The 16,845-nt window shown below is 39.1% G+C and overlaps 1 protein-coding gene across 1 annotated transcript; it reads left to right on the top strand.

Annotated features, from left to right (window-relative positions):
- Positions 1-3,303: 3,303 nt before the first annotated feature.
- Positions 3,304-5,867, top strand: glulb (glutamate-ammonia ligase (glutamine synthase) b). The gene is made up of 7 exons (XM_085151776.1): positions 3,304-3,448; positions 3,792-3,975; positions 4,082-4,243; positions 4,327-4,473; positions 4,567-4,694; positions 4,782-4,981; positions 5,066-5,867. Exons 2-7 carry the CDS (start codon positions 3,810-3,812, stop codon positions 5,382-5,384), a joined length of 1,122 nt encoding a protein of 373 aa, XP_085007902.1. The 5' UTR covers positions 3,304-3,448; positions 3,792-3,809; the 3' UTR covers positions 5,385-5,867.
- The last annotated feature ends 10,978 nt before the right edge of the window (positions 5,868-16,845 follow it).

Below are 16,845 nucleotides of genomic sequence, written 5' to 3'. Positions count from 1 at the left end.
TTTTTTTTATTTTTTGGTGGGGGATCTATATGTTGTTAAACTATTACGTCTCAACCAAGTACTGCATGTTTTTTATATTTTTAGTAGTGTGTCACAAGCAGCAAATATTGTAAAAAAAATTTAAATCTCCAATACAACTGCTCAAAGGCCCCACAGGTGTCAGTTTCTACTGACGTTATTTGTTGTGCAGAAAAAGTCTCATTGAAGTATGAAGAATTTTCTTTGATAATTGATTGATTAATGTATACAGTTCTAAAAACAAAGAAGAAGAAAACTGCACATTGCATTGTGCATATTATGTTCATATGTACAACATTTTTATATTCTTGTGCTCTACTTCGCATGACTCATAGTTCAAAATAATCTTTATCTTATACTGGGCCTAGTTGAGGCTTTCAAAAGCAAACCGTTTTTGCTGTTTAACTCTACTAATGTGGATTTGCATGATTCACATTTTGAAATAATCGTTGTTATTTTTATTTATTTTGTACTCCTTGGTGCAGCCCTTTAAATCATCCTATAGCTATATTTCCTCTGACTGGTTGCCCCCCATAAGCAGAAGATGGGTGGGTCTCTTAGAGCCAGTGTTTTTGTGTCTGAGATGACCATCATAACAGATCCACTGTAACTTTGAGTGGATTTGTTTTTCTATGTAAGAGTAACAGAAAATTTGGAAACCAGCATATATTCACTACTGAGAAGACGCTATCAGATTATCAAATGTTCCTAATTAATTTCTGTCAGTTAATTATTATTTTGATTAAGCATTTGTTTCAGCTCTTCATTCGGGTACATGGTTGCCTGGGGAAATTGTGAATTTGACATTTTGCTCCAGGGCACATTATGAGGTTAATCTAGCCGTGCTCCAGTACAGAATCGTATCATTTGCATCTGTGGGACAATCCTAGCTGCAGTGATCAACAGAAAACCCGTCTCCAAAAAATGAGGGGAAGAAATGTGTTTTTGCAGCAGGCCGTAAAGTGCACCTTTGAGAATTGGTTCTTTGCTAAGCTGACTGTTATATGTAGACACATAACTAGTTGTTGAGGTAGATGCCTTTGAATGATTCATAGGTTGAGTACAGGTCTTAAGCTGCTTAACATACAAAAAGTTTCATCTGAAAATGGTCAGGTAGAAGAACTGGAATGAAAATGAGTGTAAAAAGCAGCCAATATTCATAAGGAACACTTTGAAAGACCTTCAGAAAGCCTGGAGATGTATTTCTCAAGACCATTTTGAAAACGACAAGAAAGTCTCAGTCCTTGGAAGCAAAATATAAAGAAAGGAGGGGTGTATCAAGACTTCTGGATAGTACTGTATATGCCTGCAGGGACTTTCTCAGCAACAAACATGCTGTCTTTTTAAATTTAGACCTCAGACTTTCTGTTTTTTTGTTTAAAAAACTAGCCAACTTATACATTTGATACATTAGATAACTATCTTCTTAAATACATCTTTCCAACAGTCAGCATGACATACAACTTTGGGATCTGCACTTGATTTTTTAAGTGGTCTGAACCACTGGTTAGCAGACCACAATATGGACCCTTGCTAGCATTTTCTTTCAACCACAAAATAAATAAATAAATCGTATGGTAATATAAGACTGTAGACAACGCAATCCACCATCTGGATTCATAGTCTATGTTAGGAATTTAAAAAGAAGATTCACATTTATTGACCATTTATTGATTAAATGGGAGCTATAGCTTCCTGTTTATTGCACGAGAGTCCCATATTAGGCTTGAAATAATGAAAAATGACTGAAATTATATTCACTCACAAAACAAACTATAATAAATATTTTTTAGTTTTCACTTTCTAAAGGGCAGTTTGGAGGTAATGTAACCATGACTGGTTCAGGTATAGTTAAGGAAGACACTCTGTTACCTCACTTAGCAGGAGTATGCATTTCCCTGTTTTTTTTGGCCATCATATTACAAAATGTGTTTAAGATTTAATAACCTAAATCAAACTTTAAAAATGTTTAAAATATGTTTCGTTACAATTCTTGCAATTTATATTGGTTGTCAGCCCCAAACGTCTTTTATTGGTGCCAGAATTATTCATATGTATGGAAAAACATGGAAGAAATGTTGTGACATATGCATAACCTGATTTCAAATTTTAGAAATAGTTAAACTAACAGGGCAACTATTAAATTAAATCTAAACATGTTTGAATAAAACTCTGAAACAACAGTGGCACAAGCAACTGTCTCTAGAACTAGCTCTGATTAAAATTCACTGAAAAGAAAAACTGAAAACAAACGTTTAAAAAGTTGATAAAACTATACAGCTTTGACTCAAGAACAAAAAAGAGAAAAGAGAAGTTCATGGTCGACCTAGGCACCGATGACTGCAATCTGCCTAGGCTGCAAAATGAGCCCAAATCATCACCCCTCCAGATGCTTTACAGTTGATATGAGGTTTTTGTTCTAAAATGCTGTTGTTGGTTTTCTATAAACATGGTGCTGTGCATTATGGCAAAATATCATAATAATTCATCAAGTACTAATTGTTACTACTTGTCCTTATACTTACTTATCCTCTTACTTCTGATGGAAGCAGGAAGGGTAGGCTTTATTCTTCCACACATGTTATCTAATTTTAAGTCATAGTAGGGACCAGCTGATTTTTATTAAGTCCAGATATATAAAACCCAAGCAGGTAGATATAAATCCCACAATATTAGTTTCAATAGTACTGTACTATATTTACATGTGTAGCACGTAGGTGTGGTATAGTATTGCAGCACAGCATGTAACACAGTGTCAAACAACAGATCTGCTCAGTGTTGCTAAATCTTTTAACCTCCCATAAAAACAGCAGTGTTTGCAACACCGCAATCAGCTTTTCTAGGGCGTCACTACAAGGTCCAAACCTTGTGAGATATTTCACATCATTAAATGACAAAATGCATATCATGAAACGTTTTTCATGGGTTTGCAAATGCGAATTTCATCGGATTTATAGGTCACGTGTGGTAAATGATTCCCAAACATGAGAACCTTTGGGAACAGCCTGATCTTTTCAGTACACCGAGCAGTCGGTGGAGGGCGCAATGCTTGTTTATCGCTTCGCCGAGGCCACTCATTGCGGATGAAAGCTGTCGTTTTACCCACTTTGCGTGTTACAATTTAAGCCGGTTTGTTTTGTTTAACCACGGGAGTGTCTTCACGCGCTTATGTGAGAAACATGAACATGTTTAACCTTTTGTTATCTGCTGCCACAGCCACAGAGAGCAAACAGACTCGCTCACACATCTCCTCTGCGTCACGGGCAGATCACGTTTTCCTTCCACCAATCAGGTGGTTCGAGCAGGACTATAAATCCAACAGGGGACGCGGTGAGGGGCAGCAGGAATGAACAACAATAGAAACCTACACAGGAAACACACATCCACAGACTCTGTACATCTTTTAATATTTTCTTACACTTAACATTAGGTAAGTCGTTTTTTTTAATTGAATCGAATCGTTTTTTAAATTCTTTTAGAATTTGTGCGTGCGAGGAAAAACAATGACAGTAGTGTTAACTTGCGTCTAACGTCCATTTGCTCTTGTGTTGTATTTTTCCACTTACGCGAGCTCCTAGTAAACAACTGTTTGTGTGAGAGCATCAGGCCGGTTGATCACAAATGGAACTGTTGTATAATCAGTCGTGATGGAGATTTCGGTAGCATTTAGGTACTTAGATGTACTTACCTGACATCCTGCCTGTTGTTTTACACATGCCTTCAGACACATTGATTTGAATTGAAGCTCATCATGCGTCCATTTATCTCTGTAGGTTTTCAGGGTCAAGAAAATGGCCACCTCAGCGAGTTCAAAACTGAACAAAGCTGTTAAACAGCAGTACATGAGCCTCCCTCAGGGGGAGAAGGTACAAGCCATGTACATTTGGATAGATGGATCTGGAGAGGGACTGAGATGTAAGACCAAAACTCTGGATTCTGAACCCAAGACAATAGAAGGTAAGATGTAGTTCCAGTATGATCAATATCATTCAGGAAAATAAAAAAGCATGGATGGCGACATGTTTTAAGGTTTTTGAACAGGGTTGTTGTTGTTTTTTGCCAGATCTCCCTGAGTGGAACTTTGACGGCTCCAGCACCTACCAGTCAGAGGGTTCCAACAGTGACATGTACCTAATTCCTGCTGCCATGTTCAGGGACCCATTCAGAAAAGACCCTAATAAGCTGGTGCTCTGTGAAGTGCTCAAGTACAACCGCAAACCAGCAGGTGAGTGGAAATTTACAAACCGGGGAGTCATGAGATTTTAAGCCGTCTTAAGTTTTAGCTAATTTCTGACGCTGTTCCAACAGAGACCAACCTCCGATACACCTGTAAGAAGATTATGAACATGGTGGAAAACAACCACTCATGGTTCGGTATGGAACAAGAGTACACTATCTTGGGCACAGATGGACATCCCTTTGGTTGGCCTTCCAACGGCTTCCCCGGGCCACAAGGTGAATGTCGGCCTCTAACTTTGCTCATTTTTTTGAATATACATCAGTAATCCCAGATGAGTGTTAATGTTTAGTCTCTTTCCACTTAATCAGGGCCTTATTACTGTGGAGTCGGGGCAGATAAGGCATACGGACGAGACATTGTGGAGGCGCACTATAGAGCTTGTCTGTATGCTGGGGTTCAGATCTATGGAAGTAATGCGGAAGTCATGCCGGCACAGGTAATTTTCCATCATGACAAAGGCAGTGTGTAAAAACAGGTAATTATTAGTGTAACTGTTAATAATGCCTTCTTTGTTGTGTTTTAGTGGGAGTTCCAGATTGGGCCTTGCGAAGGTATCGACATGGGAGACCACCTGTGGGTTGCTCGCTTCATTCTTCACAGAGTCTGTGAAGATTTTGGTGTTGTGGTGTCCTTTGACCCCAAGCCTATCGCAGGGAACTGGAATGGAGCTGGCTGCCATACCAACTTCAGTACAAAGGAGATGAGAGAGGATGGCGGGCTTAAGTAAGGATGAATTCAAAGTCAATTAAGTTTAATAAATGAAATGTGGGGTTTTGGTGTGTTTCTAACTCTAACTCTCATCTTCAGAGTCATCGAGGAATCCATTGAAAAGTTGGCAAAAAGACACAGGTATCACATCCGGGCCTACGATCCCAAGGGTGGGCTCGACAACGCCAGACGTCTCACTGGTCGTCATGAAACCTCGAGCATCGATGAGTTCTCAGCCGGCGTGGCCAACCGTGGGGCCAGCATCCGCATTCCTCGCTCAGTGGGGCAAGACAAGAAAGGCTACTTCGAGGACCGTCGCCCATCCGCTAACTGCGATCCTTACGCTGTCACAGAGGCACTGGTGCGCACATGTTTGCTCAAAGAAGAGGGTGATGAGCCCGCAAATTACAGCAAGTGAACGGTTGAAAACAAAAGTATCATTAGCAGTACTGTATTTAGCTCTGTGTCTGTTTCAAGACTCGACAAACCAATCTTTATTTTTTTGAAATTTCTACTTGAAACATGAAATAATGATTTAAGTATTCCTGCATTCTTTGTGAATTCAACTGACACAAACACTGCCACATTTTATCTTGGTGTCACAGTAGCTGATAATTTGTATAGATGCACACTAATACAATGTGTTTAACTTGTACTAAAGGAAATTTAAGAACAGCAGCATTTTCCTGGAGCTCTTGTTACATTTCCCCAAAGGACAAAAACCCAAAGGCGTTTGAATGTTTAAGCAATCTTGGCCTCTGTCTCGATAGTGGTTGTGGATGGGTAAGGTTACTATGTAAGCCAGTTTACTTTTGTAGGTTTTATAAAACGATGCATGTCTGTTTTATCTCTTCTTACAATTGTAATTGTTGCGCTCTTTAATAAACTGCTAACATTTTTATGTATGCCTTGTTTGCAGCTTAATCCCACACACTTCATTTTATCTGGAGTTATATTCCAACAGGAACACGTTCACATGACACTGGACTGTCAGCTGACACGAATCCCTGAAATGTGACTGTCATTAAGGGAAAATGCACTGTAATGTTTAACAAACTGTGATTAATTTAGACAAATTAATCACAGTTTAAAAACTCAAGCACAAGATTACACTGAACCTTTAGAGTGGTTTTGGTAGGTTTATCTTTTCATGTTAAGGCTTGAACACACTGATTGTGCTAAGTACATCACAGTAGATTTCACTCTAGCACAGGCCTGTCCAAAAATAGTGTGTGATTGTCTTTCTGGTCTGTTGTTTTAATCACAAGCTTTGATAAGCTAGAGGTTTAAAGTAGGTTGAGAAAGTAAAGACAGGATGGCAGCCTTTGTACTAAAGTCTGTCTAAAGACCAGCGATTCAATGGAAAAGAGAAGGCGCTTCATTCCGAGAAGTTGTACAATACTATTTAGCTATCATAGTAAAAAAGAAAGGGCTCAAATTGTGTCACCATTACACAACTTGAACTAATAAGCAAGGCTGATTACTAATCTCCATTGCTCCATTAAAGGGCACATGCATACTGTGCTAAGGATTCAAATTCAATTAAAACCTCCACAACGTAGACCCACATATGGTGCCTCTCATTTTGTAATAAACCTGAGCTGATGAGAGTGAGTCATTCCCTACACGCACATGCCCAACATGTTTTCTTGCCAAAATAAGAGTGCTCGATGCTCATTGTGGATTTCATGCCAAACTTTTAGTCCAGACATGACAGCTCCTCAGGTCATCCTCTTCCCATCTTGTTCATGTTTTATGCAAATCACTTTCAGTTCTGCTTTGCACGACTGCTTATCGTTTTCTCAAAGCATGCAGAAGTGTATTAAATTTTTCTGTTGGGCAGCCACTCTGTTTATTTTACTCCCCCATGAAAATCAATTTGCAAAGATTTGAAACATGCATGACTTTGGAGAGAGTCCTCCCTCGTTTCGTTGTTCATAAGGCCCTATTGTTGCAGTGACAGGAGATTCAAAGCAGATATGAAGAATTGATAATGTGTCACACAGCAATTGTTATGAACAACGCACATATTATTACTGGATGCATTAAAATGTTTGACTTGAATTAATCATGGTAAATGTTTATCAAGTCAAAAGCGTGAGGAATCCTTATGTATCAGCTATGGAGCGTGTATTAGTGGAATTTACATCAAACTAGAAAAGTTAGACGGGGTGAAACACATCTGAACCTTCCTAGTGACCAACAGGGTCTGAAAGGGTAAATACCTTTTATTTACATGTGGACGATATTTTCCAAATGTACAGAACTGGAGTGACGTATTTACCATCTGATGTATCATACTTTGATGAATTACTCTTGTTGTCCCCTAAAAGTTGGAACAACTCCCCAGAAACTGTTCAGCTTGTGGTTTGTAGTATGATGTTTTATTTAACTTTAACTCGGAAGCAATCATAATAACAATAATATCCAACTTTTGTACTTTCGCTCCTGTAGTTTGTTTTTGTCCTGTTTGCTGATCATGGTCTTTCCATGCTCCTCCCCCCACCTCCAACCAGTACTCCCAGTATTCTCTAAGTCTGATTCTGTTGGTGATCTCTTTTTGTTAAAAGGGAGTTTTTCCTCTTCACTGAGGCCAAGTGCTTGCTTTTTGTGGCTTTTCTCATCTTTGGTGTTCTCTCTCTTCACCTCACAATATAAAGCACCCTGAGATGTTTATTTATCCGGTATTGTTGACCACATTATTTGAAAGTTAGACCATGTTGGGTATGAGTTTTAAGCAGAATAGCTCCACTTTTTTTCTTTTTTTTTTTTAAAAAAAAAGGACTCAGTCAGAAAAACAAACTTTTTGTCACTTCTGTACAAGTAAACCTTGAGGTGCTCAAATTTTATTAAACAATTTTAAAATAGCCAGTTTATAGCCCACCGTGCTCCACTTTATTGTCAAAACTGCAAAACTTCAGCTGAGATTTCATGACACATTCATGATCGTGCTAAAAAAGAACATGTGGATGCCACATTTGTAACTAGAATCGTTTCCACCATTTATCCTTTGCTCATGAATCTGTTGCATACATTACTTTTGACGAGTAATGGATTGTGAAAATATAATGATAAGGGCCTTTACTGAGAGACACATAGTATTCCTCTTCTGTCTGGAAACACTGGAACAAATGACCTTATATGTACTCATGGTGTAAAGGATTGTTCTGGGATTTATGTAGTGCTTTTCTAGTTTTGCTGACCACTTAAAGTTTTTTACTAACTCTATTCACATTATCAACCCTGTAAACATGTCCGGACAATTTATAATCATTAGTTGACCTAACACGCGTGTCTTTGGACTGCAGGAGACTGCATACACAGAGTGAAAACACAAACCAAGCACGCCAGGAGATTCAAGCCCAGAACTTTCCTGGTGCTAACTTATTATAAAACATACAGACAACAACATTATATCATTGTTGCCATTATGTTGTTGTAGTTCGTTTTTACTGTTTTAATATTTTAGATGGATTTTGACTTGTGTGTCTAAAATGACTAGGACAGAACTGAACTGAAACATAGTTTAGTTTAGCTTCGAGGGGCTATATCATAAACATGGGTGGCCTGGGAAGTTAGTTTCATGCCATGCTTTACTTGCTGAAAATTAAACCATGACCAAGAGCTGGTCTGGAAGAGTGCTCTGGTCTGCTAAACCTGCTGTAAAACATACTTTCTCCAAGGTTCACGGGGTGAACACCTGGGGCATAAAAGGTAAAATATGTTAACTAATTGCTTCATTCAGTGAGGATGCTTTTTTCAGAACAGATGGCCAGAACAGTAGTGGTTTTCACAGTTTCTTAGAAACAGTTTTCCCCTTAAAATAATGGCTCTTTACATTTTGCATCGAAGTGGTCAGATTTCTTGTAATTTTTTTCCAAGTTTTCAGGACATCGGCTGCTTTTTCGCTCATGTTCAGTCCACTCCTTGCACCATTTAAAGAGGAACGGGTGTGTTTTGTTTTCTGTCATTAAGCAATTTGCCAATGACCTATGCATAATTCAAACACCACAAAAGGAACCTAACCTCACTTAACCTCACAGGGATGAATCATTTGTGAATTTACACATAAAACAAATTAGCAAAAAACTCAGTTTAAACTATATCCTAAGGCATTTTGTTACCGGCAGCCTGTCACAAAAACATGTGATTCGTTCCAATTTCTTTAACTGAATCTATTAAAAAATGCCAAAGATTATACAGTTTCACAAGAATAAAACAGAATGGTGCACCAACAATGTGTTTCATAAAGACCTAAAACTCTCAGTATGGTGTGCAATGTGTCCTTAAAAAAATGTAGAAAAATCTATCTACTGTCAAATCTAATGGAATTATGAACACATCAAAATATCATCAAATTCTGATCCACGAAGCAATACCATCTGGAAATTAGAAATGGCTTTATTTTTCAGTGTAATCTCAAACTCACTGCGAATGCATTGAAAGCCTACCTGGATTTGAGGCACCCAAAATCCAAAGACGAGCTTTGAATGCCCTTCAGTTAGCCTGGAGAAATAGTGTAGAAGACTACTTAAAGAAATTACAAGAAAGCTTTCCCAAGATAGTTCAGAATTTCAAGCTTAATAGAATTGTTTAAATTCAGTTTTTTGCCTTATGTACTATATTTCCATGTATGATTGCACATTTCAATACATTGCTGCACCTATTTCCCATTGGCCAAGCAAAGCATAAAGCAATGAGGAGTGACACAAGATTTTTAGATAGTTCTATAAATGTTACATTGATTAGGTTTTCTGTACATGTCAGTAGCTGTTTATCTCTCTGTATAAGCCTGAGATGGACTTGTGCCTCACCTCTCTACCTGTGACAGCTGGGATAACCACACAACAATGGATGGATAAGCAGTTAACGTATATGGATTCAACTGTCAGTTTCTATTCAGCTCAATATGGTGTTCTGAGCTCAGATGCCTTTAAGAAAAGTGGAGCCAAAGTGCATGTAGCTTACAGTAATACACGTGATAGGAGTTTTAAACCCACCAAACTCAATTTATTTAAGAGCTTACTGCCAAACAAGAACTTCAAATCACACGCATTGGCCTCCTTAAATCATGCTCAGCAACCAAGCTCAGGAAATGTTCCAGCACTTGTAGAGAGGCATTTTGGATCCCGGAGAAGTTACTGCCTTACAGCATATTTTGTCTTTTTTTAATATAGTTTTTGTTTTAGTTAAATATAGTGGAGGAAAAAACAAAAAATCTGTTTCCACAAACAAGCCTTACAGCTCAAGACTATCAGCACATACTCAAGCTTCCTTGTATGTGCTTATTTATTCTACTGCATATATACTGTTTCACAACCTATTGAATTGTCCTATTGCATTACAAGCACAGCCACTCCCTATGTTATTTAACCCCGGTGGACTGTCTGTAGAAAGGTGTGTAATTTTGTCAGTTTTCCTTCAACAACATGACGATATTTGAGATAAACTGGTCAGAAGGAAGGTCTCGTGAAGAGAAAGATAACGCCTTCGGCTTTGTTTCCATGGCAGCCACAGTGTAAGCTCAAGCAATCTGGTGTGTGTAAGAGAGGCGGGGGCTGGGTTTCCATACCAGGCAATTACATAACAGCGGCAGTTTAGGAATATAGTACACAAAACAAAGAACAGAGTTTACAAACCTAGACTGCACCTTTTGTTTAAAAAATCTGGTGTATTACAACAGAGAATCAGCACACTATGTAATCCCACTTCTTTCCATAGAAAGAAGTGGGATTACACTATTATTTGCAATTCAGCCAGAGGTTCACAGTTTAATCAGATATCTGTAGTCCAGACAGCAAATGAAGCACCATGCTTGTCCGTGTTAGGTTTAATCTCATCACATGAATGCAATCTCCTGTTCTATGGAGGCCCTTCAAGCCTAGCTATCAGCACTGTCATTGGTGACAACACAGTGGTTGTGACTGCCCCCCCCCCAAACTCACGTGGTGGTGAGTTTTGGGGACATGTTCTGGAAATCGTTGCAATGTGGTTGGTCTGATGGTTGGAAAGTTGTGCAGCTGTGAAAGCAGAGCAGCACAGTGAGACAGAGAGGTTAGAGAACCCTGGGAGAAGGAGCACGGATGAAGCCTGGACCACCACCAATTGTGACAAACGTCACTGCCATTTTAAACAAACAATCAGCAGTTGCACAAAGAGAACCGGCTTCACCACCAGGATTAAATGTGACCTTAAAGCAATGCATCTTCTTCCACCAGACAGTTACTAAGGTACATTCTCCAGCTGGATAATGGGAAACAACATGGCTCAGTTCAAGATATATCCAAACTCTGCACAAAAAAAGTCAGTTATGGTTGGACAAGGAGGTGCTTTGTGTTTTTGTATGTGTGCCCTAATCAGTTTTGCTCTCTTGCTGCACGTTCACCACAGCTGAGCTGCTGATAGGAGACATGGAAAAGCATAAAAGTGACAGTCCCAAGTATAAGCTGAATACATGGAAATGTAAAAAAATAAAATAAAATAAAATCAGTTAGTGTCTTGTTTCACAGAATGGTACATGCGATTGGAAACTTTTCTCAATTTAAAACTGATACACCTGAAGCCTGACTTGACAGTTTCTGCAAGACTGGTACCTTTTTTTTTTTTTTTAATTTATTAGTCCTTTATTTATCTAGGTAAAAAAATCTCATTGAGATTAAAAATCTCATTTCCAAGAGAGACCTGGCATCATGGCAACAAAAGTCACATACCACATAGGTATATAACATTTAAAACAAATACAATATCCCATACCAACATGTGTAAAATATACAATAACAGATCAAATTAAGAGTACATTAAAAACAGTCACACTGAGTAAAAGAGCTGTTCTCTCGTTCCTTTAAGACAGACTTAAACTCTCCCAAGGTAACCAATTCTGATAATTTCAGTTCCTTCTGCAGATTATTCCAGGAAGCAGGGGCAGCGTATTTAAAAGCCCTTTTCCCCAATTCTGTTCTGATTTTTGGGACAATCAATTGTATGATTTTGTGCGAATGAAGGCTGTATTGGTTGTGGTTTTTACACATATAAACATATAAATAAGATGGAACCAGCCCAAGGAGAGATTTATAGATAAAGATCAACCAATGGGAGAGTCTGCGAATATGAAAAGATGGACATTTAGCAGCAGAATACAAAGAACAATGATGTACACGATTTCCATAGCCAGTAATAAAACGTAAAGCACAATGGTACACTGTATCCAACCTCTTTAGGTAGTGGGCAGGTGCATTCATAAAAAGCAGGTAACCATAATCCAATAAAGGTAAAAAGGTTGCACAAATCAAATGTTTTCTCACTTGGAGGGAGAAACAGGATTGGTTTCTAAAAAAGTAACCTAGTTTTAGTTTTAACTTCGACACAAGCCTTTGAATGTGAGTCTTAAATGACAAATTCTGATCTATAATGATCCCTAGATACTTGTAAGATGTGACCATTTCAATTTCAGTTCCTTGAATTGTTTTAATCTTAGGAGATGTAGCTAACAACTCTATGCCATTTGAGAATAACATGAACTTGGATTTCTCTGGATTTAACACCAACTTAAGTTGAGTTAAATGGGACTGAACGACATCAAAGGCAGACTGCAGGAATTGCAGTCTGCCTTTGATGTATCAACAGCTAGGGGGGATTTTGTCTGGTTTAGCATAGACATTTGGAGAAGCAGCTGCTAAGTGTTTACCAGCTTGACTGTGAAAAGACTGAAAGAAGTAGTTCAGAATATAACCAGCATTACAAAATGACTCAGTTTAAAACTTTTTTTTTGTGATTTACACTAAGTAAAAATATGTAAAATGTTTATAATTTTACAGTGGGGTGCTCAACTGGGTCCCTCTGTGTGGGATCCACATGTGTCCCATATTTCACACCAAGGCCCGAAAATGTGATCTTAGGGACTCACTTACATACAAAGAGTTACGACATAGTTGATTTGGCAGATTTTTACACCAGATGCCCTTCCCCATACCATCCCACAAAAGATTTATGTCTCCTTCAAAGCTCAAACCAGGGAACTTTTGCTTGATAGTCGAACTTTCATGGTCCCTGGGACTTGAATTTGGATTCCATGGCTTAGTCTCTCACTCTCAGTCTCATACTTCTGACAGAATAACTACATTATGTGGTTTCATCTTCTCCACAGTTCCCATTTCCCTACATGGTGTTTACACATTATAAATAATGTACCAGCAAACATCCCGGTGCAGGCCCATAGTGGGTAGGTGGGTGAACTGTGGTGTTGTGTGTTCAGTGCAAATTCACACTTATTGTGCGTGTGTACGCATGTGTCTATGCTTTTGTGGTCTTTGGAAAAATGTAAAAAAAAAAAATTGCATAATAATACTGAAAAACCTGATTAGATCATTTTCTGTGCTTACTTCAAACAACAGATTAGTCTTTGCCCTGACAAGGACAATCAGAAATAAATTCCTCCTTTGCTATCTTTGTTTTTGTCACTGTCTATCCAAATGTAGTTAAAAAGTGTCAATCAATGAATTAATCACTGCTAACAAATGGGATGGATAAGTTTGAAACAAAAGCAGCTAACTGAGTTGTGAGTTGTTTTCAAAATGGATTCTCTTACTTGGATTGGCTTTCTGGACTCTGTGGTTCTCACAATGCAAATTCTCCCCTCTCCCCCTAAAATCTCATCCTGCCACTGACAATGCCCCATTCCAAGACCTACAAGAAGGACAACACCACCCCCACCCTAGAGTTAAAGGCTGTGGAATTTTACAACGGTCACACAAGTGAGCAGAGGGTTAACACGCAATCAGATAGAGCCTGTAAGCCTGAGGCAAGTAGAATAACATGAAAGCACTAAACAAAGCAGTTTTGTCACTATTACAGTAGTAAAAATTATTTTCTGGCCTTCTTAGAGACGTACATTTTTATACACATTTTGTAGGATTTGATGGATTTTGTGACCATTTTTGGAATTCAAATGTCCCCTGGCACTCAAGGTCTTTACCACATTAATGATCATGACATGTTCTTGAACCAGTGTTCTCAAAGTGCAACCCTCAATGTGCAAACCTCGGAGAAAAAACATTTCTAGTGCACATTTCATTCATACATAGTTCATGACATACTTTGATAAAGAAGTGCAAGATTTTTAAAAAGCATATTCCTTTTTTTTTAAAAATTCAAACAGAGCCAGGAAAGTAATCCTTTCCAATAATGAGTAAAACTGGTATCAAGTACTGTAACAGATGCCTAATTATACAACTGTAAATGTCAATAAATCATCATCCTCTGACATATAATAAACACTAACTTAAAGTGTTTTTATTATATGTCAGAGGCTACCTAAAGATCTCAGTAATTAAGATATTTGAGACCTATTTGTCTACACAATAAGCTCAATAGATATCTATCCTGTCCTAAGACAAAAGAATCTTGAAACAAAAGTTCAATCTTCCTGTTTGCCTTAAATCATCCTGTCTTCAGTTGACCTTGTCCTTAAATATTTCCTTTGGTTTTGATAACCTTTGTCATTTCTTGTTGTTATGTTAAAAATCTTTGTGCATATAAGTCATGTTATATAAGTGATTGAAAATAATAATACAGTGGGGCAAAAAAGTATTTAGTCAGCCACCGATTGTGCAAGTTCCCCCACTTAAAATGATGACAGAGGTCAGTAATTTGCACCAGAGGTACACTTCAACTGTGAGAGACAGAATGTGAAAAAAAAATCCATGAATTCACATGGTAGGATTTGTAAAGAATTTATTCGTAAATCAGGGTGGAAAATAAGTATTTGGTCAATAACAAAAATACAACTCAATACTTTGTAACATAACCTTTGTTGGCAATAACAGAGGTCAAACGTTTACTATAGGTCTTTACCAGGTTTGCACACACAGTAGCTGGTATTTTGGCCCATTCCTCCATGCAGATTTTCTCAAGAGCAGTGATGTTTTGGGGCTGTCGCCGAGCAACACGGACTTTCAACTTCCGCCACAGATTTTCTATGGGGTTGAGGTCTGGAGACTGGCTAGGCCACTCCAGGACTTTCAAATGCTTCTTACGGAGCCACTCCTTTGTTGCCCGGGTGGTGTGTTTTGGATCATTGTCATGTTGGAAGACCCAGCCTCGTTTCATCTTCAAAGTTCTCACTGATGGAAGGAGGTTTTGGCTCAAAATCTCACGATACTTGGCCCCATTCATTCTGTCCTTAACACGGATCAGTCGTCCTGTCCCCTTGGCAGAAAAACAGCCCCATAGCATGATGTTTCCACCCCCATGCTTCACAGTAGGTATGGTGTTCTTGGGATGCAACTCAGTATTCTTCTTCCTCCAAACACGACGAGTTGAGTTTATACCAAAAAGTTCTACTTTGGTTTCATCTGACCACATGACATTCTCCCAATCCTCTGCTGTATCATCCATGTGCTCTCTGGCAAACTTCAGACGGGCCTGGACATGCACTGGCTTCAGCAGCGGAACACGTCTGGCACTGCGGGATTTGATTCCCTGCCGTTGTAGTGTGTTACTGATGGTGACCTTTGTTACTTTGGTCCCAGCTCTCTGCAGGTCATTCACCAGGTCCCCCCGTGTGGTTCTGGGATCTTTGCTCACCGTTCTCATGATCATTTTGACCCCAAGGGATGAGATCTTGCGTGGAGCCCCAGATCGAGGGAGATTATCAGTGGTCTTGTATGTCTTCCATTTTCTGATGATTGCTCCCACAGTTGATTTTTTCACACCAACAGTAGCGGTTTTAGACACGGGCGACACGGGCAGTTGCCAGGGGCGGCATTGTGGTAGGGGGCGGCATCACAGGCATCGGCAAAAAAAAAAAAAATGCTCGTACTCATGCTGCCCCGACGTCAGCCAGCGCATATTGGGAATGGTACAGGCACCGATCGGTTTTCTATCGTACATTTGCTGGGGCGCCCTCCGTTTGCGAGGTGCGCCTGCTGCTTGCGACACAGGGAGGAGAGGGCGGGGCGGCGGGGGATTCTCTGGCTGGCTGGAGCAGCGTCTAATAACCAACTCGCAAAATAAAATAAAATAAAAACAAAACAACAAACACGAAAACATCAGACATCATGATAGAGACTTATAATTTGCACCGATGTTTTTTCGAAATTCTATACACGAAAAGTGAGCGCGAGAGCGCGAGAGCCCTCGGTGCGCCTGCTCGCTGCTGAAGTCAAAGTAAACTTTATTGTCATCTCCGCTACATACAGTCCAGTATATAGAGAGACGAGACGACGAGGCTCCAGTTACAGCAGGGCAAGTAAACAAACAATAAATATAAGAAGAGTAAGAAAATAAATATACACTTTAGGACTCGGGGTAAAGGGATCAATAAAGATTTAAAATTTACAGTTTGATTATTTAAAGTCTCACACACAAGCCGTCGAAAGTGGATGGGGGGCCTGCTGCTTCCAAGTAGAGCACATTTCATTCATAATGTTGTAAATCCAAGCCCATTATCAGTGTTGGGAAGGTTACTTTTAAAATGTATTCCACTACAGAATACAGAATACATGCTCCAAAATGTATTCTGTAACGTATTCCGTTACGTTACTCAATGAGAGTAACGTATTCTGAATACTTTGGATTACTTAATATATTATCAGGCTGTTTACAACTACATGAATGTACTATTGCTGTGATTTATTACTGTTACTGAAGGTCCGCGGCTCAGAACCGTAGTAAAGGGACCTCTGGCTAATACGGTGGGTTCTGTGTTGGGCTCGTAGCCGAAAACTAGCTTTACTTTGTTGTCTGGGTCAACTTTGCTAGCAAGAGACAGAGAGAGACATTGAAAGGCTGCTCCAACGGAACTTATTGTTTTTGGAGGAAAACACGAACACGTGTACAGTCGAGTCTTAATAGCTTACTTACAACTGGGCTCGCCAGACACT

The sequence above is a fragment of the Neolamprologus multifasciatus genome, chromosome 23, assembly GCF_963576455.1.
Source record: "Neolamprologus multifasciatus chromosome 23, fNeoMul1.2, whole genome shotgun sequence".
In the NCBI taxonomy this organism is placed as follows: domain Eukaryota; kingdom Metazoa; phylum Chordata; class Actinopteri; order Cichliformes; family Cichlidae; genus Neolamprologus; species Neolamprologus multifasciatus.
Note: the sequence above shows the minus strand (reverse complement) of the source record. Positions and strands in the feature narration are given on the sequence as shown.

What these genes read in the sequence shown, in the direction of transcription:
- glulb (XM_085151776.1), top strand. Translation starts at nt 3,810, where the DNA reads ATGGCCACCTCAGCGAGTTCAAAACTGAACAAAGCTGTTAAACAGCAG. An exon ending in CGGCTTCCCCGGGCCACAAG is followed by an intron (nt 4,474 to 4,566) that starts GTGAATGTCGGC and finishes CCACTTAATCAG; the next exon opens with GGCCTTATTACTGTGGAGTC. An exon ending in AGAGAGGATGGCGGGCTTAA is followed by an intron (nt 4,982 to 5,065) that starts GTAAGGATGAAT and finishes TCTCATCTTCAG; the next exon opens with AGTCATCGAGGAATCCATTG.